General features: G+C 56.9%; 1 protein-coding gene and 1 long non-coding RNA gene across 5 annotated transcripts; one reads left to right on the plus strand and one right to left on the minus strand.

The window, feature by feature from the left end:
• The first annotated feature begins 5,827 nt into the window (after window positions 1-5,827).
• Window positions 5,828-23,346, plus strand: GPRC5C (G protein-coupled receptor class C group 5 member C). Of its 4 annotated transcripts, none has more exons than XM_047833476.1 (5): window positions 5,828-6,030; window positions 13,393-14,475; window positions 17,308-17,402; window positions 19,895-20,044; window positions 21,980-23,346. In XM_047833476.1, the coding sequence occupies exons 2-5, from the start codon at window positions 13,425-13,427 to the stop codon at window positions 22,010-22,012; spliced, it is 1,329 nt and encodes a 442-aa protein (XP_047689432.1). In that variant the 5' UTR covers window positions 5,828-6,030; window positions 13,393-13,424; the 3' UTR covers window positions 22,013-23,346. The 4 variants fall into 4 exon arrangements, with proteins under 4 accessions (XP_047689432.1, XP_047689431.1, XP_047689430.1 ...); XM_047833475.1 differs by lacking the exon at window positions 5,828-6,030 and adding an exon at window positions 6,566-7,377; XM_047833474.1 differs by lacking the exon at window positions 5,828-6,030 and adding an exon at window positions 7,389-7,758.
• LOC125151931 (uncharacterized) lies at window positions 23,010-25,084 on the minus strand. The gene is made up of 3 exons (XR_007146987.1): window positions 24,954-25,084; window positions 23,213-23,470; window positions 23,010-23,128 (listed from the first exon to the last, which is right to left on the minus strand). It is a non-coding gene; the product is annotated as an uncharacterized LOC125151931 (long non-coding RNA).
• Window positions 25,085-26,091: the final 1,007 nt, after the last annotated feature.

The raw sequence follows: 26,091 nt of genomic DNA on the forward strand, positions 1-26,091 counted from the left end.
CATTCCCACAGAAATCTGCTTTTTAAACGAACAGTGCAACACAAGGTTGGAGAAAGTCTAAGAACCAGCCTCACCACTGTTTTTGTAAGATGCTCTCTCCCTACGCGATCGGGGAGTGGAGGGAGATGAGCCTGGGGCCAGAACGTCCCCAATCATGGGCATTCCAGCCGAGGGCTCTCTCGGATGTGTGGTTTAGCATAATCTTGACAGCAATCCCACGGGGCAGGGATGACCACCCCATGTCACAGGTGAGCAAGTTCTGTGCTCTCTGGACAACTCTGCGGCTCTTTCTAGTTCTAAAAGTACAGTTTCATGACAGGAGGTCAAATGCCACACATAAGCCTTCTGTCCCTCACCACGTGACCTTGGGCGGGCTGTGTTCTTATCCTGGCCTCCAGTTTCCACACGAGGATAATAAAGCCGGCCCCATCATCTCCGGGGGCTTCTACAGGGTCTATCGAGACACAGGTTAATCACAGGGGGCTTAACTTTGTTGTAACTGGGTTTGATTATGACTCTAACGTTCTGTCACCCAAACTCACTCTTCATACTTTATTGCTTACATTGCAGAATCAAATCCCGCAGTGTCGATTTTAAAAGAAAAGAAAAAAGGAAGGAAACAGGCTCTCGGAGGGATTCCACGACTGGCTTTCATCGGGAGGGACTGTGTCCGAAAGCCCGAGCAGGGGGTTGATGCGGCAGGGTGGGTATGAGGCCGGTTGTAAAAGTGAACGAGCAGGGCCACGGTCTGGATGACTGATCTCGAAAACGCAGGCCGTTGCATCAGCGGGCTGGAGTACGGCGGTTTATGGCCAGGTCCCACTTTAGCACAACCACAGCTGCTCTTAAGACCCTCAAATGCACCATCAGTGGTTCTGAACTTGGCATAATGACCGAACTCTGCCTTATCATCAGAGGGGAGGAGAAGAACAGTGTGGAAACCAAAGGGGCTGAAATTTCAGCTGCTGCCAGGCGGCCCGGAGCCCCATCACACTCCCAGAATAGCCGGGCTGGGTTCCCGGCAGCCTCCGGCCGCACCGCAGCGGGGCTTCCGGCAAGGGAGACAGAGTCAAGGCCCCAGCAGCGCAGGGCAGATCAGCGGGGACTGGACGCTGCCCAGAAGCCAGCTTGGCGGGAGCGCCATCCGTGGTGAGTGCGGCGTGTGTGACGCTCCCGTGGCACCCTGGCTTTCTCCCTCACCTCCAGGTCCTGGCTGAGTTCGAGAGTCAGGGTGCCCTCAAATCCCAGGCGGGTGGGGGGGGGGGATCGGCGGGGGTTTGGGGGCTACGACTGGGTCTTTTGAATGCCATTGAATGAATTGTGTTGGTGGCTGGCGGGAGCTGGTGAAGGGCTGAGTGGCTCCGAAGGCAGGCTGCCCTGTGTGCAGAGGGGATGTGAGTGACTGTAGGGGCCAGCAGCCACCCGGAGAACAGGGTTGGAGAAGGAAGAAAGGCCTCGAGAAGGAGACACGTGGCCCTGCCATAGGCCAGGCAACTGCTCAGCACAGCATTGCCATGAGGCTGGCTTCTGAAGCGAAGGGACTGTCCCGAGAAGAAAGGGTAGCTGAGAAGAGGCTGGCCGTGCGCTTGATGCCAGGTGCTCTGTGGCCAGTGTCCTTCTCCTGTGCAGGCCTGTCCAGATCCTTCGTCTATTTATTCCCTCCCAAAGGTTTATTGAAGCCCTACTATGGGCAAGGCACCAAGGGAACAGAGATGGGTCAGATACCCATCTTTCCTTCAAAGAGCTTCTACCCGTAAGATGCGTTCATTACTAAGGCAGAAGAGGGAAGAGCCGTATGAGAGGTGACAAAGGCACTCTGCAGCATGGCCCGGAGACGGGCAATCCAGTGGCGTTCCAACAAATGGGTTTTAATCCCGGGCTTGGCCTCAGTCTTTAAATCTGTAAAATGGGGGTAATGATATCGGCTCAATTGAACTCATCAAGCTGCAAGGATCAAATATACAGAGAAGACACTTAAAAGTGGTACAGTGTTCTACAGGAGCAAGCCATTATGAGTACTGCGATATCAGACCACCTAGCTTTTCTCTGAACTTCCTGGCCTGGATTTCTGGCCCAGAGGGAGGCGGGGATCTGAGGACATGGTTCACAACAGCGGCAAGGCCGAGGCTAAACCCTGAGCCTGACCTCTCTCTTCAAGAAGGCAGCCTCACTGAGTTGCTGGCCAGTCAACCCAATATTCTGCTGATATTTACTGCCTTTTTGAATTGTGTGTATAAAGCACTATCCTGGGGCTTCGAATGAAATCAGAAGCCATTCCCCACCAAGCCTATCGGGGGTTAGAGAGGCAAGATGTTTATGCAGAAGATATAATGAACAACGCAGAGCAGTGCCAGATTAGCAAATTCAAGTTGGATGGGGAGCTCTAGGGGAGCCATGGGGTGGGGTCACCCGCAAAACATTCTGCGAGGAGCACAGGACTTTGAAGGGGGACTGGTTCAGAGAGACCCAGAGGGGGCATCCCGGACAGAGAATGGGGGGCAGCCTGAGTAAAGCCACAGGAAGGCAAGTCCGGAGCTGACTGGACTTGGGAGCTGACCTCTCAGGCCGGACTGGCCATTTCCTATGGGGGAAAGGAAGGGGATGAGGCTGGCGTCTGGGTTGAGTGCAGGTTGCAGAGGCCTTGAATGCCGAGCGAGCAAGTTTAGTCTTTCACTTCAAGGCAGTGGGAACCAGGGAAGGTGTCAGCAGAGTGCCGGGATGAAGGCAGGGAATGTCCCCCAAAGGACAGGGGTTTGCAGGGTGACTGGAGGTGTTGGGGAGTGGTAGGAAGGCTGCAAGTGAGGTCACCAGTTTGGGGCCATTTAGCTGCTAGGAGGTGAAGGATGTCCTGTCCCTGAAATGTTCTCAGATGTGGGGGGCGGGAGACCCTTCCTGAAGGTAAGAGGGAGCTAGATGGGGCACTGCGTAGACGTTTCTTTTTTGGTTTCGGAAGGGATGGGTGGGCTGAGGGGCCTGAATCCCTGGGCCTTCTGCTTTGACCCTGGTTCCTAGAGTTACTGCCTGTTGACAGCTACTGTCCAGACCCGGGCACTCAGAAAATCCAGTTCTCTTCTCCACTGGGAGTTGGTTAGTGGCCACTGAGCCATGGCCGGAGGGGGGGGGGGGGGAGGTGGCGGTTGGCAGAAGCAGATTTGTGGCCAGTGTGGATGGGCCTGGCGTCAGGTGACATTCCAGCAGGCTCTGCCCAAAGCCCACTTCCGGGTACAATTCCAGAGGGATCATCCATGGGCAGCCAGTGGTGGTGAATTAGTGTTTAACTTGCCTGCTCCCAGGACCCTGGCTTCCTACTTCTTAAGGTGCTACCTTGGTACCTGGGTCCTTAAAAACAAACAAACAAACCCAGGGGGCACCTACTATTTCAAGCACCATCCTTATAAGCCCAAGAGAAAAGGAGACTTGGCCAGACAGAGTAGCCTGGGCAGTAACCAGTTAATATGGGGCCCGGGAGCAAGGAGAAGTCAAACGCACAATCTGTTTTTCAGCCAGTTGTGGGGCACCCAGCCGCCTGGCACAAGAATCCAGGTCCCTACCTGTCAGGGATCCAAGAGCCCCACCCCCAGCTCAGTGAGAAACTGTTCTCGCTTCACTGGGGCCAGGCCACAAGACCAAGGGCACTCAACCCCCAGGGACGAAATGACTGCTGAAAGTGATTCCACCAGCTGAAGCTGCATCCAGGACTCATGCTACCCATACAAGCGGGTCTCTCTAGGAAGCACAGCTGACCTCTAGCCTCCCCTGACCACCCAGTGCCCCAAGCCAGGACATGGAATGTAGGGCATTGCTGGCCCCGGGGCGGGGGTTGGGGGAGACGGACTTTTCCAGAAGGCACTGGGGCTTGCCTGCTTCCCAAGGCCTCCGGCTCTGGGCAGGGAAGGTGCACACTGTTTGCAAGGCCCCTGCTGTGAGGGGAAGGTCTGCAGGGAACCACCCTCCAGGGGCTGCATCTCGACTCTTGCTGCTACTGTCCTGACCTTGAAACAATGGAGCCACCACCACGTGACAGACTCTGAGCCAGACCCTGGGGACCCAAGATGAGTGAGACATGCCTCCCTCTTGTGAAAGGCACAGTCTAGTGGGGGGGGGGGGGGAGCGGGTGGACAACGGTTAACAAGCTTGATGAAGGTACACTAGGGTCATGATACATCAACGATGCATGATGGGCTGTGCGTAAAGGGGCAAGGCCCAGGGTTCTTTCTGGGGAAGGTGAGGAAAGCTTCACAGAGGGAGCCGGGAGCTGAGCTTTGAGGCAGGGTTGATTTTGTAAAAATTTTGGTCACAGGAAGGACAGGATGTTGGAAGAAGAAGGAAAAGCAGAGGTGAAGACCCAGAGCATAAGGTTATTCTGATAACCGTAAAACAGAATTGAAAGGTCAGAGATGCAGCTTCTAGAAGAGTTTGGGCCCTTTTAGCTGACAGGACTAAGGTTCAGAGGGGGTGCATCAGGAAAGGAGAGGCTGACCTCTGGACACCTGTGAGAGGCAGGCTGTGCGAGGAACATTCTAGATTGGGCTTCATCTGGATGTTACAGCGAGGTGTGGGGGAGGGGTTATCATGCCCATGGAGAGGAAAGTGCAGGCAGGGTGCCAGGGAGATATGGTGACTTGCCCGGGTCACACAGCTGGCAGGTGGCAAAGCTGCCTCTGACCCCCGGGCCTTGTCAGTCCCTCAGACAATTGCGGCCATGGATAAAAGTGGTTCTGATGGCCCAGCAGGAACTCAAGCACTGTATTAGGGGAGGCGGGGAGCTAGACACTCCCCCACAATCCATCAATCCCGGATCTCTTTGAACAGCGGGTGGGCAGTATCCACCAGGGATGGCTTCCCAAAGTGTTATTTTTTGGTGAAAACCGGGAGTTCATAAAGGCTTAGATGCCTGTGGGTCATTAAACTGGGTGAAGGGCATATGGGGGGTGGGGTGCAGAGGACCCTGTACCTGGAGTCTTGGAAAGCAAAACTTCCCTTCTAGCCAATGCTGGCTGGTCCTGTCCGGAAGCACCCACCCCCGACCACGTGACTCACGGGGTGGGCAGTGACGGCGGTGGGGGCGGTACTCAAGATCTGGACCTCCCATCTAGCCACCCCACATCCAGCTAGGCCCTGCTCAAGGGACTCAAGCTGAGGGCCCCAGGGATCCTAGAGGCTGAAAGGGCCAGGTCATCTGCCCCAAGGGCCTTGCCTTGTTTTTAAGGCAGATCCTGTTCCAGAGTGAGATGGGGTGAAAAGGGACCCAGCAAACCGCTCCCAGAAAACTGCGCTACATTTCCACCACTATCCACTGCTCAAGGCTGGCAGGCCTCTTCCCAAACTCCCATCGGGTGGCCAGGCACCCCATACCCCAACCTTACCCCTGCCTGGGCAGGAAATGAGGTGGGGGTAGACTTGCCTCTTGGGAGAGGCCTCCGTCCCGGAAGGAGTTCCAGAAGCTTGAAAGCAAACTGAGATGTTGGGTTGGATCCACTGCTCACCGGCTTCCAGCCCATTTCCCCAGCCCCGCCCCCCGACTCGCGCTCAGAATTGGCTTTTCACATATGCTAATGAGCAACCCTCCCAGCAAACTGATTTGGGCATTAGCTGTCTTGTTAATGAAAGCTACTGGTCAGAGGCCAGAAGAACTTGCTGGGTCACTCTGGGCTCGCCCTCAGACACTGGAGGGTCGGGGAGACGTGGGGCAGGGGTGGAGTCACGGGAGGGAGACACGGAGTAGGGTACAAACTTTGCAGCCGAACGCGCTCTTCCTCTTAATATTTAAAAGGAACGGAAACAATTCAGTGATCACCACACTCCCCAGACCTGCAAGCGAGGGCAAGGCACAGGGACGGAGGCAGGTTCTAGAAAACCAGGGCCCCACCGCCAGCCCCGGCCGCTAAGCAAACATTCCCTCCTGGAGTCGGAAAAGCCGGTGCGCGAGGGGAGGGGCAGGCCTGAGGTTTATCGCTCGGGCAGCTCCCGGTGATTCATGGAGTTTGACTCCTGCTGGTCGTAGACTGAGGCACCCAAACAGCCCCAGAGGTACCCCCTCACCTTTCCCCGCGCCCTACCCCCCCCCCCCCCCCACCTGGCCACCGCCGGACACCCGCTGCCTCCCCTCCCCCCCGCTACCCCTCCTCCCGGGCGCTCCAGGCTGTGCAAACACACCCCGCCGCCCGCCCCGCCACAGGCTGGCTCCGACCGCGCGCTGCTGGCGATCCCCCAGGCAACTCGGCGTCACGAGAACAGCACCCCGGAGACCCGGCGCCCTGCCCTCCCTCCGCGTCCCCTGGGCCCTAGCCAGGTCCAACAACCTCTCCCTTCCCGGTGCGCCGCGGCCCCTCCGGGCCTTCCGTGCCGGCTAACTAGGCCCCTCTGGGCGCCCGCGGAGCCCGCAGCCCCAGGGGAAGGCGGCCGGAAAATCTCCTCTTGTTTACTGGGCCAGGGACGTCCCAGACTGGCTTCGCTTCCCCATTTCTGCAGTTCCCTTTCTGCTGATTCCTGGGGCCGGAGGGGAAAAGGTGGCAACCCGCCGATCCACCCCGAGGCAGGGAGTGGGGGGTGGGGCGCGGAGAGGGGCGGAGGGTATTTGAACTCGTGGAAAAGTCCCGAGGGGTGGACTCGGAGTCAGGGCCTTTGTGTCCCGGAGCGCAGGGACCGCGGGAGCCGGGTTAAACACTGTACCTCGGGGAACACGACCGTGAAGGCTAATTAGGACAAGTCGGAACAGGGAACCGGGACGCGGGGAGGGGAGCGCGCGCTCAGAGTTGGACTGAGTCTGGGGCGATCGCAGGAAATCCAGGCGCAGGGGAGTCGGCCCAGGGCGACGTTTGCTCACTGTCCCGAGTGGACCTGGGCCCGGCCCACGCAGCAGGGACGCTCGCGGTTGGCCCTCCCACGCACATTTGGTGACCCCGGGGCCGGGGAAGGGCCGCGCGTGGAGGAGGCGGACAGTGGGTGTGTGGTGTGTCCACGTGTTCAAGCTCGGGGAGGGGAGGGGGCGCAGAAGGCGTGACAAAGACGGACTTTGTGTCTGAGTGTGCGCCTCGCTCCAGCCGCGAGCAGCGCGCTGTGCCCGGCGCGTGTGCCTCTCGGGCGAGCCAGGACGAAGGTGACGGAGGCTAGGTGAGACGCACCGAGGTGGCCCCCGCGCCTGGCCGTGTGTGCGCGCTGGGACATGCGGGGCGGGAGAACCCGCCTGCGAGGTGTGCTGGGCTGCCCCGCAAACCGCTTTCCGGAGCAAGAGCCGAGCCCGGAAAGTGAGTGCGCGTGAGTGCGCGCGCCCGCGGGCGGGGGCGTGGCAGTAAACAGCAACAACACTCACTCCAGCTCCGCCAGAAACTCGGTGCTCCTCCTCGGCCGGAAAGTGCGCCTCGCCGGAGCCTGGAGGTGAGTCGGCTGGGGGAGGGCCGGACGGGCTTTGTTACTGTGCAAACGGATTGCACATACCTGGAGCGCTGCGGCTGCCCGATAAGCGCTTGAATGGAGGTGATGTCACGGTGATGCCGGCGCCAGCCCACCCTCGCCCGGAGAAAGGAGCCGAGTGCGGGGAGAGGCCAGCGCTAGAAGGAGACACCGAGCGCGGCCAGCTCAACCCAGGTCCCGGGGAGAGGCAGGCCCTGCGCCCCGAGCCCCGAGCCCCCCGCCCGGGCCCCGCCACCCCAGGCCAGGACTGCGCCTGGCTCCGCGCCCCACGCCGAGTCCCTCTCCCCCCGCCCGCGCCCGGCTTGGCGCCGGAGGTGGCAGAGTCGGGCGGGCGGTGCGTCCCAGGTAAGGACTCCTGCCTTCCCGCTCCGCCCTCCCCTCCGCCGCCTGGGTCGGGCTGGCTGGCGGTGGGTGCGGGCAGAAGCCCGAGGGCGGAGGACCGGGGGCGGAGGACAGCGCCAACTCCGCTCGTTCGCAGAAACTTTCCAAACCGGAGCCGGCTGGGGGACGGGGGTGGGGGGAAGCCCGGCGCTGTCCCGAACCCCACAATCGGTGCCCCCTCCACTCCGGCCGCCTCTCTGCGTGAGTCCACCGTCAGCAGTGACTTATGGGCCGGCGCCCTCTCCGGTGCCCGTGGATGGGGAGGGCAGGTTTCTGTGGCCAGAGGGAGTCGGTGAGAGAGGCTGGGTCCCTGCTCATTCTGTTCCGAAGGCCGGGGGAGCGCCGGTGTAGACCCCAGGAAGCGGGGAGGGAAATTCTCCGAATCTTCCTGTAGGAAGTTTGCAATCAGACCATCAAAGAGCCTCTCTACTGGCAGCTTGGCTTCTAGATCCCCGCTCCACTCCCCACCCCCATGGATTTTCCAGGGCCTTTTGCAGCCGCAGGGGTTGGGTAGCGCCCCTCCATCCACCCGCCAGCGGTTCTACACCCCGGAGAAGCCTGTCATCTCAAAGGTCGCGATCTTGATCCTAAAGCACAGGGACCAGAATGTGTCACAATAGGGTTTTGTGCTTCTGGAGGTCCCCACCTTGTGTCTTTCTATGTTTGGGGGGGGGATGTTGGGAAGTAGGGCACATTCCAGAGTGGCATTCCAGAGCAGACCCTTGGATTGAAGACTTCCACGTTTCAGAATACTCAGGAAATTTTGGCCCAAAGGCCCACCTGATGTGGAGTCAAGGATGAGATTCCCAGAAGCCCCTCCCTCCCCAACCTGGAGACCCCTGGACCTGAGTAAGATGATATGGCCTAAGTACCTAAGTACTGGACTCCAGAAAGGGGGGGAGGGGAGTGGGGAGAAGGGAAGGAGGTGGGAGCACTGTAGGTAGGTCCTAGCGTTTCTCCTGCTGGTCTTCTCAGTGCTGGCAGACGGGGAGGGGGAGTTAGGAGGATGTTCTGTAGTATCCCTGGGTGAGCTTAGGTGCCTTTGAGGGGGCTATCAAAGGTCATGGCATCCTTAAATGTAACCACTGGCTGTGTGTCTTTATCTTACTCTGTATCCTTGAGCCTAGGAGATTCAGACCCGGGCAGTGAGAAGCCCATGGTGCCCTCTTCAGGATGGTCTCCCAGGCCCTAGAGGTTCTCAGATTCTGATGTGAACGGTAGGGGTTGAGGAAGGGGCTGTTCCAGAAAGGTGAGAGGGCCTGACCGCCTCTGATCAAGCCAGTCAGGGCCAGCTGGGCCTCTGAACCCACCGGTGCCTTGGAGGCCTCTCTGCTTCCCCCTGGAGAGGGAAAGAGGGAGGAAGGGGATTCTGGAACTGGATAGGGCTGACTCAGACCAGAGCTGGGGGCTGAGTAGCTCAGCTGGGGAAAGGCCGATTTCAGAGGTGATTAAAAATATTTGTATGACTGATTCCAGGGAGGTGAAGCAAAAGGGCCCCTTTGTCCAGAAAATAATCTGAGACTGGGCTATGCCGCAGCGGTGGTGTAGGAGAAATTCATGGGGCAGAAAGAAGTCCCCCTCCCCCTCCCGTCCTTGGTCCCACTGAGAATCTTGAAGCAAGGAGATGTGACTCCAGAATGAAGAAGGCAGGGGAGAAATGGGCACCGAGTCTGTTCAGCGAATGTTTTTTAAATGCCTCCTGTGTTCAAGGCACAGTGCCAGGTGTTGCAAGGATGCTAAGATAAACAGGTCTTGTCCAGTGCCCTCCCAAACCTTCCAGCCTCGTAGGGGAGACATACACACGGAATTTTAACCATCAAGGCTCAGAAGACAGCCGGGAAGTGCAGGGCTCAGGGACCCGGTGGAGGGAGAGTCTCTAGGCAGAGCTGGGTCCATTTCTAAAAAGTCCTTCCCCCTTCTCCACCATCTAAAAGATGGCATGGGTTGACTGGCTGAATCTGCACTCCTGGAGGTCAAAGGACCAGTGCTGAACTCTTTTGAGCTTCTTGCTCTAAATCTGCTGGCTTCCAGGGATCGCTGCCCTAGGCCTGAGTTGCTGTATTCCTATGTCTACCCTCACCCTTGAATTTCCAGGGGAATCAGAGAAATGGATTGTATCACGGTGGGAATGGTTTGTTTCATCTGGGGCTGGTAAGTTTCAGGGCACCTGGGCAGTTTGGTCCTCGATGGGGAGGAGGAGAGGAAACAAGTTCCTGTTTCCTTCTTTGGAAGTTCCCACACTGGCAGTGCTGAGAAGCTAGGAGGCTGCTGGATGCCATCAGGGTAAAGGCATGTACTCCAAAAGCAAGATGGACCCAGAAGAATAAGTGACAGAGGGGTTGCAGAGCTAAATGGGACCGGGCTTGGGGTTTTTTTGGTAATGATGTGGCTGTTATCAGATATGAACTTGTAGCGAATTGGTATCCTTTCCCCTCACCTCCAACCAGCCCTTAGATGTTATTTTGGAAACGATCTCCCAGACCTGTCCATTATGGCTTGTTACCTTTGGCCTTGATCTTTCAACAGGGGTGAACCGTGTCCTCAACAAATCGATTGCCTGTGCTTTTTGCCAGATTGAAATTGTAAAGCACAGCCCTGGTGATGCCTCCTTGGTGCAAAAAAACAACCTTCCGTGGCTCCTCATTGCCTTCAGAAAAATGCCCCAAACTCCTTCCCTGTAGCATTTCTAGTCTGTCGCTAGCCACCTGCTGTCTCCCTTTACAAACTCAGTTCATACTTGAAGTTGATGAAATACTGAATAAAACGCTGTTGAAAGATCTTCTCCATTCTGTCTTTTCTGACCCCTCAGCGCAAGGCTTCCTCCTCTGTGCCTTGTGACACACCTTTTTCTCCCCAGAGGCAAATTCTGTTGTGGGGCACTTACTTTCTCATACCTTATTATGGCTCATATTTTCTCATACCTTATCTCTCATACTGGATTTTAAAAACCATCAAGTCAGGGACTGTATTTGTTTATCTTTGTAGTTTCCAGAGCTTGGGCTCTGTTCCCCTTCCCTCCCCCGGCCCCTCCCCCCTCAGATGCACAGTAAATATTTTCTGATTTGGAATAATCACCTGTTCTAAATGGGGACCCAGCGCAAGGTGGTGGAGGGGGGAGCAGTGCTTGAAGATGTGCAAATACCTGGGGGCCAAATCGGAGTGGCTTTTCTCAGGGCTCACTTCCACATCTCCAACTTTACCACAAGTTCTGGCTGCTTTGCTGTGAGCCCCAAACGCCCAAGATGGGGTTAAATGCTTAGGAACCCATAGCATGTAATCTGCAAATTATATCCCCTGGAGTGGTTCAATGTTCCTCCTTACCCATGAATTCTCTGCTCTTTCTTTCCGGCACTTGTAAATATGGTTTATGCGTTATTGATTTACGATTACACAAAGTCTCCTACAAAAGCTTATTTAAATGTCGATGCAGGGGAAGGCACGGTGCTTTTGCGTTACAAGTTAAGAGAAACTGAGCTCTGTGACCGTGCAGTTTTTTTAGGAACGCAGTAAAGATGTTAGTTTATGAAGAGTTAACGATAGGTGGTATCTGGGGAAGGAAATAGCAAGCTTAACTGAAAAATGAAGTAGCTCAGAAGGTCGAGATATCGACGGTATTTTCAAGGGGCTTGTAGGATATGTATTAAAGGACTTTGAAAATTGATGCGCTTTTATTATGTCAATTTCACTTTCTCCATGAGTTTCTATTTTCCCTGATCCAGTAACAATACTCTTCCACTTCTCAATTATGGAGAGACGACGTTTCTACTGACTGGGATACAGGACTTTTGTTCACCTGTTAGAAATTGGGTAACGGGGTTGGGGGGGGGCACCTGGGTGCTCAGTTGGTTAAGCATCTGACTCTTGGTTTTGGCTCGGGTCATGGTCTCATGGTTCGTGGGATCGAACCCCACGTCGGACTCTGCTGACAGTGCACAGCCGGCTTGGATATTCTCTCTCCTGCTCTCTCTGACCCTTCCCTGCTCGCTCGCCCGCTCTCTAAATAAATAAATAAATAAATAAATAAATAAATAAATAAAAGAGAGGTCAGGTTAACCAGGGATGGTGAAAACATACGGGGGTAGGTATCACCACCCCCAAAGGAGGAAGAAAGGAAGTGGGAAGAGGTGGATCATGCCATTCCCCCACGAGTCACTAGCGGTCATTGTCAGCCCAGGAAAGCTTGGTTGCTGTCTTTCTGGAGGGTTCTATAGGACCCCAGAAGTGAGAGAGGAAGAGGCAAGGTTACAACTAGTTACTTGAACATAACGGGTGATATGATGTGCAGTACCTATGTTTCATAGTATTTTTGAACTTGGCTTTTTTTTTTTTTTTAAAGTTTATTTATTTCGAGAGAGAGAGGGAGAGAGAGAATCCCAAGCAGGCTCAGCGGTGTCAGTGTGGAGTCTGATGCGGGGCTCGATCCCACGGACCTCGAGATCATGACCTGAGCTGAAATCAAGAGTCAGAGGCTTGACTGACCGAGCCACCCAGGCCCTTGAACTTGGCTTTCTAGAACATTTAGATTCTCTGTTCTCCAGGTAAATGTAAAGTCTCTCTTTGGACAGCTCACTGATTGGATGTTTCATTTCTCAAGAACCAGACACGTTCTTGACCTCCACTTCACACAGGGAACATCCAGCTGTTCTTGAGAGCGGGGGTTTCATTTTCTTTGCTGCTTAGCACTTGGTAGAGCCGCTGTTGGGACTGGTCCGATGCGGAGTACGTAGAGTAATCAGTTACCTTCCTGGTATGAATGAAAAAATCTCTTTTTTGCCTTCTAGCTACTGCGCCTTAAAGTCTTCCATGATAGATGAGTTCTTGCATTGCCCTTGTCTGGTTCTTGCTTTTAAAATGTTAATGCCTCATAGGAGGATTTTTGCATGAAGTCATTAAGTCCCTAGCTGAGAAATTCGTTTATTTTATCCTTGACTCCAGCAACTGAGCTAGACAAAGAAGTTTGGATTCTGAAGAGGAGAGCTGGCCTGAAAAGTGGGCAGATGAAGGGCAGAAAAGGGAGGTGACAGGGAGGAATCCAAGGGAACTGGCTTCTTCATCTTTTCTGGCCGCAGGCTGCACCCTGTCACGGGTGCTCGTTAAGTACGCGTTGCGTGAATGAGTGCGTGGCAGACTGGCCATGGACGTGGGCGTCACAGGGGCAGAGTTGAGGGGCACGGCATCGGGCCTGTTGAACTCTGGGAGTCTCAGGGCAGAGACAAACTGCTAAATGGGTGGTATGCTTGGTTTTGACTTGCTCACAAACCCTCACACCAGCTACCAGAGCTCAGGGAATATTCGGATGCTGGATAGGCTAAGGGAACAGGGAACCTGAAAATTCAGTGACACTTTCCTCCTCTTCCATGACGAGGGACAGAGATGACAAATGGGCTTCATCTCACTTGCCTCTCTGGTCAGTCGATATGCCTCCCGGGAGTTCTGTGTCAAGAAGGATTCTGAAGCTCAGGGGACAGTGACGAGAAGCTCTCGTCATCAGCTTGCACTGGCTGCCCTGGTTCAGGAGAGGGGAAAGCAAGAGACCCGTGTGTCCGAATCTGGCCGGCCTTGGAGGACTGATTTTACCTTTTCTTGCTCTATCTCTAGGGACCCAGCTGGAGCCTGGCCTGGGAGCCAGGATGGCCATCCCCAAAGCCTTGCTGACATGCCTGGGGCTGCCCCTCTTCCTATGCTCAGGGGCCCAGGCCCAGAATCATGTGCCACCCGGCTGCAGCCCGGACCTCAACCCCCTCTACTACAACCTGTGTGACCGCTCTGGGGCTTGGGGCATTGTCTTGGAGGCAGTGGCTGGGGCGGGCGTCGTTACCACTTTTGTCCTCACCATCATCCTTGTGGCCAGCCTCCCCTTTGTGCAGGACACCAAGAAGCGGAGCCTCCTGGGGACCCAGGTATTCTTTCTGCTGGGGACCCTGGGCCTCTTCTGCCTCGTCTTTGCCTGCGTGGTGAAGCCGGACTTCTCCACCTGTGCCTCTCGCCGGTTCCTCTTTGGAGTTCTGTTCGCCATCTGTTTCTCCTGCCTGGTGGCTCACGTCTTTGCCCTCAACTTCCTGGCCCGGAAGAACCATGGGCCCCGGGGCTGGGTGATCTTCACCGTGGCCGTGCTGCTGACCCTCGTGGAGGTCATCATCAACACCGAGTGGCTGATCATCACGCTGGTCCGGGGCGGTGGCGAGGGCGGCCCTCCGGGCAACGGCAGCGCTGCCTGGACCACGGCCTCCCCGTGTGCCATCGCCAACATGGACTTTGTCATGGCGCTCATCTACGTCATGCTGTTGCTGCTGTGCGCCTTCACGGGGGCCTGGCCAGCCCTGTGTGGCCGCTTCAAGCGCTGGCGCAAGCACGGGGTTTTTGTGCTGCTCACCACGGCCACCTCCATCGCCATCTGGGTGGTGTGGATTGTCATGTACACTTACGGCAACAAGCAGCACAACAGTCCCACCTGGGACGATCCCACGCTGGCCATTGCTCTTGCCGCCAATGCCTGGGCCTTTGTCCTCTTCTACGTCATCCCTGAAGTCTCCCAGGTGACCAAGGCCAGCCCAGAGCAAAGCTACCAGGGGGACATGTACCCGACCCGGGGCGTAGGCTACGAGACCATCCTGAAGGAGCAGAAGGGCCAGAGCATGTTTGTGGAGAACAAGGCCTTTTCCATGGACGAGCCAGCCTCAGGTAAGTGGAGGAATCCCCTCCCCACCTGCCCGTCTTTCCTTCTGCACTGTTTGTGGCAGGACACGGGGCTGGTCTCCTGGGCAGAATGGAAGGTTCTCGGGTTTATCTGTAATTTCCTGCCTGAAACTCCCTGAATTCCAGATTTGAAAAGTTTTTTTTTTTTCCTGTACTCCTGTAGTTCATGAATGTATTTTCACTCTAAAATTGCAAACACCACGGATAAAACTCCCCTCCCCCACCCAGCTGTCTTCCCAGTTCTACTCCATTCTTTCCTGTTCTGTCTTTAGAACGATAACCACTGATCGTGTACCTCCACAGGCCTCAGTTTCCCCACTTGCAAAATGGGGCTGATAATGGTTCCTGTTAAATAGGATTCTTACGAGGAGTAAATTCATGCATGTGCTCGGCACTAGGAAAGTACTCTAGAAGTATTAGCTATTAGCTGTGTGTATTGCCATTAATTTACTATTGTTAGTACCCTTCCAGGACTTGTTTTTCTCTTAGGTATACATTCATAGTCTTGGTTTCTGTTAAAAGTCTTCCCAGCTAAGATTTTCTTCTTCTTTTTTTTTTAATCTTTATTTATTTTTGAGAGAGGGAGAGAGAGACAGAGCGTGAGCAGGGGAGGGGCAGAGACAGAGGGAGACACAGAATCTGAAGCAGGCTCCAGGCTCTGAGCTGTCAACACAGAGCCTGATGCGGGGCTCGAACTCACGGACCACGAGATCATGACCTGAGCTGAAGTCGGATGCTCAACTGACTGAGCCACCCAGACGCCCCTCTTCTTTTTTTTTTTTAATGTTTATTTATTTTGAGAGAGAGAGAAAGAGAGAGATATCCAACAGGGGAGGGGCTGAGAGAGAACGAGAGAGAAACCCAAGCAGACTCCAAGCTGACATCATCGAGCTGGACATGGGGCTGGAACTCACAAATCGTGAGATCATGACCTGCGCTGAAATCAGGAGTCGGACGCTTAACCGCTTGAGCCACCCAGGCACCCCAGGATTCTGTTCATTTTAATAAAAGCTCTGTGCCACATACCAATCTAAGCAGCACCCTCTATCCACCTGGCTTGTCCCCAAGCTCCTGTCACGGCTCTTTGTTAATGAGATGAGGCTGTCCTGTTGGAGCCCAGCACTAGGGGTGCCGGCCAGCCATACAGCCTTGGAGGGGTCGGGCTGAGGGGGTTCTGGAATTGGAAGAGGCAGGGGTGGGTGAGGTTTCTGCAGCCTGTGCCAAGCCCCCTCTGGGAGTAGCTGGAGAAGCAGGTAGTGGGGGTGGGGTGGGGGATGATTCTCTGGGACCCTTGGCCAGTTGAGTTCCCAGTTTCCCAAGGGAAGAGTATTTCTCTGGCATTTGTTAGTCTAGCCGTTACTGAGCACCTACTGTGTGCCACGAGCCGCGCCTTTCCTGATGTATCTTGTGGCGTGCGGTCTCGCGTGCTTTCTTAGCCAGCTGGCTACAGCCCCTTCACCCGACATGACCAGGAACTGGAGGTACAGAGCCCTGACCCCCAAGCCCAGACTGGGCTGATTAAGATGTTTGGGGGCTTAAGGCTTTAATGCCTGACTGTCGGTCACCAGCTCTGGGGTCTCTGCTAGAGGTGCGAGCCAGAGGCAGGGAAAGCTCTAGAATCAGAACAACCTGTGTCTTTACAAACTGAGATGCCCATAATCTCGATGGGGGGGAAAGGAGTGATCCTTGTCCTGCCTGGCACTTGATCTTTGATCTGCCCACTGGGGTGGCCCCGGGCACAGGTGCACCTACGCGAGCAGGACCGATTGAGCGCTTTTCGGGGGAGGGGGATGGGGCAGGGGGCAATTGGCGAGGCTGGCGGGGGGCGGGGCTTGTGTGCACACTTGGGCAGGACCTTCCCTGCTCACCTCTGCTGCCTGGCCCGGAGGCCCCAGCAGTACTCAGCCTTTGTCCTCTCAAGGCAAACACTTCTGGGGCTGTGAGGGTTTTTCTTTTTCTTTCTTTTTTTTTTTTCTAAATGGAAAAATCAATGGAGCCGGCCCAGCACTTAGGAAGCCAGCCATGTATAGTTGTGGTCCCTCAGAGCCGCGGGCCATCAGTCTGCAGGAGACAGACAGCCGCCTGCCTCTCCTTGAGGCACAGCCTGCTCTCGGGCCCCAGGGGTTGGTCAGCAGCTTTCCTCCGACACCCTGGGAACCCCAGCAGGAGAGAACAGATCGGGATGCCAGCCGGGCCGAGGCCCGGGGAGGTATTCCTAGGTATTCCTGGAACTGAAAATCATTCTGGAAACTTGCCAGCGTGCCACAGGACAGGAGGTACACTCAGTCCTCCTGGTGGGGCTCTGGGCTGTGGGGTCCTGGAGGGTCAGCATCCAGTTCTGCTTTGTGACGACGTGAGGAGTCTCAGGCTGTGGGGTCTCTGCTGTGCCTGCCCTAGTGTCTAGCAGCTGGCCTGCAGTGATAGAGGCCAGCGCTGGAGCCTGGCCATCTTGGAAGGCGGCCGAACGAAGGCCCATGTGCCCCTCTTGGCCTCTGGCCCCGCAGGGCGGATGGGGATGTGGAGGTTGCTGACAGGAGCAGTTTTCTTTGCTGAAGTGGGGGGAGGGGGTGGTCCTCACACGGCAGGGAAGCCTGAGGGGAAGGCAGGCAACATCCTGCTTGCCTTGATTCCCGACAGAGGCATGCTGGGCTCTTGAGGGGCTCCCACACCTGCAGCCTGGCCAACCCCGGCCAGGCTTCCCCCCTGGGTTCGATGTCATCCCTGGGCAGGTGAGACCCCCCTCTTCCCTCTGTGTGCTCCCCTTGGGGGCCCTGCCTGAGAGTCCAGCCTCCAAACGGCTCCTGTGTTTCTTTGCAGCTAAGAGACCGGTGTCCCCATACAGCGGGTACAACGGGCAGCTGCTGACCAGTGTGTACCAGCCCACCGAGATGGCCCTGATGCACAAAGGCCCGGTGAGTGGAGTCCCAGGGTCTCTGTGACCCTGCTGGGGTCACGGAGCCCAGCCTGAGCGGGCAGGTGCAGAGGCCGTGTGGCCAGCGCAGGGTGGGGTGGGGTATGGATGGAGAAGGCTGGCTTCTCCCTCTGATGCATCAGGCTCAGGGAACCAAGCGGGGCTCCTGATGCCCTTTTTCCGGAGTTGTATACACCGCCCTCAGCTTCACCGCAGTGGGACCTGCCCCGTGTCATGGAGCGTCGCACGGTGACTGAGGTCCCTTGCTGTGGAGAATGCAGAATAGGCCCTCTTTGAGCTGGTGGAGGTGCCAGCTTTACCCTAAGCAGCTTAGGGAAGGACAGAGGAAAGTCTCAGCCAAGTAGGTAGGTAAGTGTCATTCTTTGGTGCCCCCAAAGGCACAGAGGACCCCAAAGCAGATCCAGGTTAGTATTAACTCCTCAACCACAGCTGTCCCAAGAGAGCCCAGGCTCCCTTCCCCCCACAGGCAGGAGGAGGCAGCTCTCAACCTCACCCCCCCACCCCCCCCAACAGTGGGTTCTGGAAACCAGATGCTCCATTAGCCAGCGGGGGGTGGGAACAGGAAGACAGGGGTTTAGATTCTCACTCACTCCATATATGTTCCTTCTCCCGGGCTGGCAGTCACTGTGGGGAGAGGTCAGTGACCCGCCTTGGCAGGATGCTGGGAACCGGAAACGAGGGAGGTCAGCGGGGTGGTGTTCTCATCCCGCCCCCCCTTCCCTGCCGTGAGCCCTTGGGGTGGGGGGCAGGGTGCAGTGAGCATCTGAAACTTACAGTCCCAGACCCTTCCTTCTCCCGAAGCTGAACCTGCAGCCGGGCGCTGGGAGGGGCAGGGAGTCTCTGAAGGACACCGAGTCTGCTGGTTACAGCCTCCGAGGCTGTGGAACCCGTCCCTCTCCCCCACCCCGGGATCCTTCCTTCAGCGGATGCCCCAACCTTGCCACCCTCCACTCACCTGTGCACCTGAGTCCTGCTTCCCTGAGTTGGGGGTAGGATCTGGACGGACAGGGATATTTTCTCTGATGTGGTGATTCACAAAACGTGGTCTCCAGATTCCCTAACCACCCCCCCTCCCGCCCCCCAGCATTACCATCACCGGGGAACTTGCTATAAATGCAACCTGGATGGGGCTGGTGGTTAGCATCTCTTCAGTGGTATCATCTTGATAACTTGGAATCTGCCACATGGGGAGTACCCGCCCACAGAAATCAGTGGAAGGTTCCCTCCCTCCTCACCCCAGGTAAACATTTACCAGGCCACCACTGGGTTGGATCCTGACTAGGTGTTGGCTGTGGCTTAACAAACTGCCCAGGTGATTCTGTTGCACACCCAGGTTGGAGAACCACCCATCTAGATGTCCCTGGAGCTAGATGTCCCCCCAGGGCAGCTGGGGGTTGCAAACCAGTGGGAGGAGCACCCGGGGCCCGAACCTGGGTGCAAACGAGTGGAAGGACCAGCCGGGTCTGATGAGACAGAAAGCGGCTTGGGACCCTGAAGCGGCAGGGGTTTCGTGGCGGGTCTTTCTGTAGCGATAAGGCAGGTGGGGCAAGGAGTTCACCTTCCCTCCAGGGTGAGAGCTGGGCCGGGTGCCTCTGGGCCCTTCTCACCCCACAGTTGTCTCCCCTCCACAGGAATAGGGCCATCACAGCTCTAGCCAGGTTCCGGGCAGAGAATTTGGTGTGTGTGTGTGTGTGTGTGTGTGTTTGTTTTTGTTGTTTTGCTTTTTTGTTCTTCAGTTTATTTTGAGACAGAAAGAGAGAGAGATGTGGGAGGTGCAGAGAGAGGGAGAGAATCCCAAGCAGGCTCTGTGCCAACAGTGCAGAGCCCAATGTGGGGCTCGAACTCACGAATCCAGAGATCCTGAAGATCCTGATCTGAGCTGAAACCCAGAGTCAGACACTTTCACCGACTGAGCTGCCCAGGCACCCCGAGAATTTGGGTTTTAAGTCTCCACATCTGACTAGCTGGCCCAGGCTTTAAGATGAGAAACGTGGGCTAACCGAAGGCCGTCCTCGGCCAGGCAGACAGCAGCTGTGAGACTGCCGGGCAGTGTAGTGCCGTTTGGAGGCCTCCGGGAAGAGTCTGGGGAGACGGGCGCCTGGGAGCGTTACCAGGCAGGCAGTTGCACTCAGTATGTGGTTCACCCTCCACGGGGCCCCAGGATTTCCCTAAGGCATTGGGAGCAGGAGGGAGGGGGCTTGAGCAAAGGGTCCTTCGGAGAATAATAGTGAAGCCCCAGGACCGTCTGAGGTGACAGGCGCCTCCTCTGTGTCTAGAGGCCTGGAGCTCTGCAGGGTGAGGCTTGAGGTCAGAGGCCAGCCCCTCCGCTTCCAGAAGTGGGGACACTGCTGGGGGAGGCGGTGGGGGGAGCAGGGAGGGGGCAGCTGGCAGGCACGGCCCCGCAGGAAGCGGAGTGTTTGTGCGTCCGCCCTGGCGGAACCTGGCTGTGAGACCTCCTGTCCTTCCTTCCAGTCTGAAGGAGCTTACGACGTCATCCTCCCACGAGCCACCGCCAACAGCCAGGTGATGGGCAGTGCCAATTCCACCCTGAGGGCCGAAGACATGTATGCGGCCCAGAGCCACCAGGCAGCCACATCGCCGAAAGACGGCAAGAACTCCCAGGTCTTTAGAAACCCCTACGTGTGGGACTGAATCGGCGGCCAGGAGAAGGCAGGCAGATTTGGGGAGGGCCCTGCGGGGACCTGGCCCGGGAGAAGAGCCCACTGCTCTCCTACTTTACTGACCCCTCAGTGGCTCCGGGCGACTGTGCCCCAGAGCCAGGAAAGCCCTCCCTGTCTGCCAGTGTTTGGGCGGGTGCGGGGGGGGGGGGTGTCCCAGGGCCCCCCCTCCCCCCCTACTCCTCGGTGTTTGTGGAGTTGAGAAGCTCACCCTAGCTTCACGCTCCAGCCAAATAGTGTTCTTCTTGGGGGTGGTGGCCAGTCCGTGCCACCACTTTCTGGAATCTTCCAAGAGATTCCTGCAACCTCGAGAGGTTTCTCAGGAGTGTCTGTCCTGGGTCTTGCTCCTCTGTGAGGAGCAAGGGTGCCTAATAAACACGTTTTTGCTTTATTAGCCCTTCCTCTGGGAATGTCGTTTCTGACCTGGGCTCGTGGTCACCGAATGGGCCTCCTCCTTTACGGGCTGTGGGTGGTTCCTCTTTCTCCCTCCAAATCCAGTTCGTGTGAAAGCTGCTGCCGATGTTTCCTTCCATGCAAGCAAGTAGCTGACGCCTGTACCCAGGGAAGGAGTCTGCAGCTGAGCCTGGGTAACCCTGTCGCGTGCAATTAGAACGAATTCGGGGCCCAGCTCCTGTGTGGGGTCTAGTCCAGCATCTGGGTTTATCTGAAATCAGGCAGTTTTCCTCCGGGACCCCCTCCACCTGCCATACGTGAGGCCAGAGCAGGGAAGGCAGGGGCCCGCCATCAGGCAGCTCTGTGGGTAAGGTGTGGGTAAGGGAAGCTAGGCCGACTTCAGACCCTCTTCGGGGCAATGGCCGTCAAGGTCCTTTAGGGGACGAGGTGGAGAATCACCGCCCCGTGCCATTAGAGCACGCTGTGCACTGGGACTTGTTTACAAAGTGGGTTTCCAAAGGTGGAAAGGGTCGGTCGGCTGGTTCTGGTTGGTTTCATCCCTGGGCAGTTATTAACACGTTCACTTGCTCAGTCCTTTACTGTAAACACAGCCTTTCCACTTCAGCTAATTTTATTTTTTATTTAAAGAAAAATGTTTTTTAGCATTTATTCATTTTTGAGAGACAGAGAGAGACAGAGCGCAAGCTGGGGAGGGGCAGACAGAGAGGGAGACACAGAATCCCAGGCAGGCTCCAGGCTCCGAGCTGTCAGCACAGAGCCCGACGCGGGGCTCGAACCCACGAACCGCGAGATCTTGACCTGAGCCGAAGTCGGACGCTTAACCGACTGAGCCACCCAGGCGCCCCCACATCAGGTCATTTTAAACCTCGTAGCTGTCCAGAAGGATGGACAGGACAGTATTCTGTCCTCTTTGTGGAGTCAGCATCCCAGAATCATGCCATTGTAGGGTTGGACAGGGCCTTAGAGGCAAGTTAGGGGTTTCGAGGTCCTGGGCCCTCTCACAGGTAAACAGACTGAGCCAGAGAGGCCACACAGCCTCTAGAAGTGGCCACCCCAAGACCGGCCAGGTTGTCTTTGAGACCCATCTTCCTAGGCCTACCCTGGGATGGCCAGTGGGCCCCAGTGGCCGGGGCCTGGATGAGCGCAGTGCTTTGACCCTTGAACACCGGCTCAGGGCTTTGCGAAGGGGCTGCCAAACCCGCCCCTCCCAAGCTTGGGAATGTTTCTCCCCAGCTGGTCAGAAGCTATTTTCTGACACCGGTTGCAGGGAAAAAACAAATGTCTCTATTGGAAGGGAGAGAAAGGTTGCCGGAAGAAAAACAAACTTCTCCCAGAGTTTCCCTTCTATGTCAGATTGCACCAGCCCTCCCCGGGGCCTCAGGCACTTTTTTTAGTAAAAGTCAGTGCTTGGGCCCCGAGCGGTAGGGGGGTCCCCTTTGACTCTTATTCTTTCTGGTTGCTTTAGGCTCAGTCCCCGCCAAATAAAACAAGATGGTAGAAGCCCTCCTCCCTGAACCACACGCCGTCCTGATGTCCTCAGGCCTCTGTCCAGGCTGGGCAGGGCCCAGCACCTCTCCCGCCCTTGTCATTGGAGCTGGGAGGGACCGGAGGCCACCACCCGGAAGCAGTGGACTGAGTGGGTACCTGTGAAGCCCCGAGGTGTGTGGCTGGGGCCCCAGGGCCAGCCCAGCCTTTCCTGGTCCCCAAGTGACTGAGGCCACAAGGATCTGCAGAACTGCCAGGCCTGCCTCCGTCCCCCGTCAACGCCCTTCCCCCCCCGAGTCACAGCCCATGTGTCCCCATGCTGTGGTTCTCCAGATGGCCATCCTCAGATGCCCCGTCTTCACGCCCTGGGCCTTCCGGCTGTTTTGGTGTCCAACATCAGCTTGCCCCGCCTGTGCCTGGGTGAATCTCCTCCGTGAGTGTTGGGAGCAGAGCCCTGGTGGAACTTGGCTCCCGTCTTTCTCATCAGGGCCTCCTGCCGCCGCCTGGACCTGGAAGGCCCCTGAGCTGGGACAGAGCTCAGCCCGAGGCCTACGCAGACACCCCTCCTCTTCGCGGCTTGTGGGTGCTGGGTCTCAGCCCCTTTGGTGCTTCCCTCATGTGCCCCTTTACGCCACAGCCCCATGCCTTCCCCACCTGCAACCGACCGGGGTGCATCGAGACACAAGGTGGGGTCTGGGGCCTCATTCTCAGGGGCCGGTTGAGAGTCCCAGGCCACGTGGGTTGGGGTCTCAGCTGCTCACGGAACTGGGACTTGGCTGAGGTACAGATCTCTGCTGGCAGTGTTCTCTCCCATGACATGCTCCAGAGGGTCCTGATGGTCCAGAGGGAATGGAGGGGGGGGCATCCTTTAGGACCTGATGACGGTGGCAACCAGGACGGAGAACCAGGACGGAGATGTGTACAGCTGGAGACGAGGTCTTCTGACTTGGTCCTGCCCCTCAGGCAAGAGTTGCCTCTGGGGGCCCAGGGTGAGGGCTAGAACCAGAGCAGGACCCGACCTTGTCCTGTAGTCCTCCCACAGCTCTCCAGCGCCACCCTCCTGCCCCTAAGCAGGCTGTGCCTTTGTTAACTGGAATATTTTTCCGGAGCTAAATAGGGCTAACAGGTCCTGCAGAGAGAGTAGGGCCATAGACTGTGTGTGACAGCATGCCCCCCCCCCCCCCATTACCGATCCCTGTACTGGGTTACTTACCTCCATGAATGGAGCATTACGTCCCTCTGATGGAGGGGAAGGGGGAGCTCTGTGCACCTCAGGCTTCTCTTGATCTAGGTTAGCGGCCCCAAGATCCCTCATAGTGAATAAAGGCACTGTCTTTGCTTTTCAAAGTGATAGTCTCCTGTGAGTCCTGGCCCCGCCAGGCAGTCCCGAAGAGCAGCCTGCGGTGAATGTGGGTTTGTTCATAGCCTGAGTCCTCCAGGGATCCATGCGTAGGCTTGGGAAGATGGGCTCCTGAAAGATACAGGCCACCCTGGCTTAGTTAGGGACACCCAGTGGCCCTGCTCCCTCCAGTCCTTGGCCAAGTGGAGACAATAGGTGTGTTTTTAGGAGAAAGGTGCCTTCCCCCAAGTGGTCCAGCTACATCACAAACGAGCCTGGAATGGAAAAAAAACTAGAAGAGTCTAGAACCTGTTGCCGGTGACATCAGACCTTGGTAAATTTCACACCGACCAGCCAGTCAGCTGGAAGCAGAGTAGTTTGGACCCTCACTGCTCAGAATCAGATGACCTCATCCTCTGTGAGGAATTATAACCACAGAAACCTGGTGTGTTCATTGAGAATTTTTCTGGGATTTCATAATACATATTTGTAACCTAGTCTCTTTGCCTTCTAGACCAATCGAGGCTGTTTGATTCCAACGAACTTTTTCTTGGCTAGGGATTTATTCTAAGGGAGGAAACTGAGCCTCCCAAAACAGCCAAAATGCGTGGCCCCGCCCGCACCCCCACAAGGTCTGGGAATGTAGGGATGGGACGACAGAGGAGGGCAGCCTGGTATGCTGGAGGCTATCACTGAAATACAAGAGCTCCTGGGAAGGCAGACAGGGCCAGGGGATGATCAGTACCTCCCCTGAGAACCTGCCAAGGGCGGAGCCCGGCACATTGCAGTTTTGGTTCCCTGTAATTGTTTACACCTCACATAAGAGAGCAAGAAACAAACAGGCGAAGTGACTTGCCTGGGGTCATGTCCTCCGACCCGTTCCCACCAAACCTAGCCCTTTTCTCTAGCTCCATGGGGTCTGCAGAGATCAGACTCAAGTTCAAGTGACCAGATTTTGTTTCCGGTCTGCCGTGTGTCTCCTGGGCCCTCCCGGAAGCTGCAGCCCCCGCCTCACAGCAGCCACATGAATTATTTAGTACCTGCGCCTGGCAGGGTAATGCTGACCTCACCCTCACCCTTGGGTTGAGGGCGCAGCTCTGACCTTCCCCTCACTGAAAAAGGGATACTAACTGGTGGAGGCTGGGGTGGTGGCGGACCCCTCTGTGGGGTGCGGGTGAATGAAAGAGGTCCGGGGAAGGAAATGAGGACCAGAAACCAACTGCCCTGTCAGCCGGAAGCAGTTCCGCAAAGAGAGCTTGACCCAGGTATCAGACAGCTATGGGTTTCGGATCCCATTGCTTGCTTAAGTAGTTGTGTGACCTTGGGCAGCTCCGTTTGCTCACGTGTAAAACGGAAGTACTAATACCCCGAGTTGGTTTTTAGTGTTCTAGCTCCTCAAGTTCATTCTGTGAAAGTCACAGCCAAGGCAGAGCTTCCAGGAGCTAGCCGTCTAGTGTTTTCTGCCTAGACACAATGGTTTCTAGGCCAGATTTTGCTGAATGCTGTCCTCCAGAGGGTCCACCTTCCCTTTTCTCTGCTGTCCCCCAAAGGTCCCAGGGAGGTTGGGATAGCGGGTTGCTTGGATTGGAGGGGGATGCTAAGGAGAGGGACAGACCTCCACTGGCAGCGGTTGTCAATCCAGGTTTTCAGAGGGTCACCTGGGGCACCGGAAGTCAAGAAACCACGCTGAAGAGGGGGGATTGAACTGCTTTCAGTCCACAGCAAATGTTTACCGAGCTCCAACTCTGGGGACTCACAGCCTAACTCCTCCTTTGCCAAGTCAGACGCGAGGGCTGAAGTGGACCTGGTGGCAGCGGGGTCCCTCCTGGATCCGTACCGGTCGGTCGGCCTTAAGCAGGTGGATCACGCTTCCACCAGCGGCCGCTCCCCGCACCCCAACACGGCTCCACGCTCCTCAGGTGGGACCTGGTTCTTACTGGCTCCTCTGACTCTGCCTCACTTTCCTCATCTGTAAAATGGACCCCGAGCCTCCAGCTCTGCTTAAGCCGTGGAGGTGAGGCCCCTGGCAGTTTGAGAGGTGACCCCAAAGCACACGCTGTGCTGAGGGCGCGCCCTCGCGTCCTCAAGGTCTGGCGCAGAACTGGGTGCACGCAGGACTGTTCCTGGAACAGAGATGCGGGGGCCCGAATCCCAGTGGCTTTCCGCTCGGTCCCCAGGCCCCTCCAAGCCACGGCCGGGGGCGCCTGATTCTGACCCGGCCGCCCAGAGCGAGCACGAAGTCTTCAGCATCCGACGGCGCCAACGGGGCCGGGGGCCTGCGAAGGTTTTAGGGAGCCGTTAGCCGAGCGCTCCCGCCGCGGCCCTGCCCTCCGGGGCTCCAGGCGGAAGGCCGCCGCCGCCACCGCACCCAACCCACCTGGCGTGCTGGGACGTGGGGGTGGGGACCGACTCGGGGCTCTGACGTCACTCTCGCGGGGGCCGCCCCCAGCCAACCCCAGGCCGCCTCCCGCGCCCCGCCCCGACCTCCCTGCAACCCGATCCCCCTCCGCCGGGACGAGCCGGCCCCGACCGGCTGGCTCCGCTTCCACCGCCAGCGGGGAGTGGGCGGTAGCGTGGCCCCTCCCCAGCCCGGGGGCCTGGCCCAGACCCTCTGCTTCCGCTCAGCCTCCCCTCCCTTGATTGCAGTCCTTTGTGAACTTTTTTCCTGTGCCCTCCCGGTCTGTTCGGCCCCAGACGCAGGCCAATACCTGTCGCGGTCATTCCGGTGTCTCTGGGCCCTGAACGAAGCCGGG

The sequence above is a fragment of the Prionailurus viverrinus genome, chromosome E1, assembly GCF_022837055.1.
Source record: "Prionailurus viverrinus isolate Anna chromosome E1, UM_Priviv_1.0, whole genome shotgun sequence".
Lineage (NCBI taxonomy): Eukaryota > Metazoa > Chordata > Mammalia > Carnivora > Felidae > Prionailurus > Prionailurus viverrinus.

Excerpts from the sequence above, each read along its gene's own strand:
- GPRC5C (XM_047833474.1), top strand. The coding sequence starts at position 7,491 with ATGCCGGCGCCAGCCCACCCTCGCCCGGAGAAAGGAGCCGAGTGCGGG. Across the intron at positions 7,759-13,392 it reads GGGCGGGCGGTGCGTCCCAG|GGACCCAGCTGGAGCCTGGC; the intron begins GTAAGGACTCCT and ends CTCTATCTCTAG. Across the intron at positions 14,476-17,307 it reads CATGGACGAGCCAGCCTCAG|CTAAGAGACCGGTGTCCCCA; the intron begins GTAAGTGGAGGA and ends GTTTCTTTGCAG.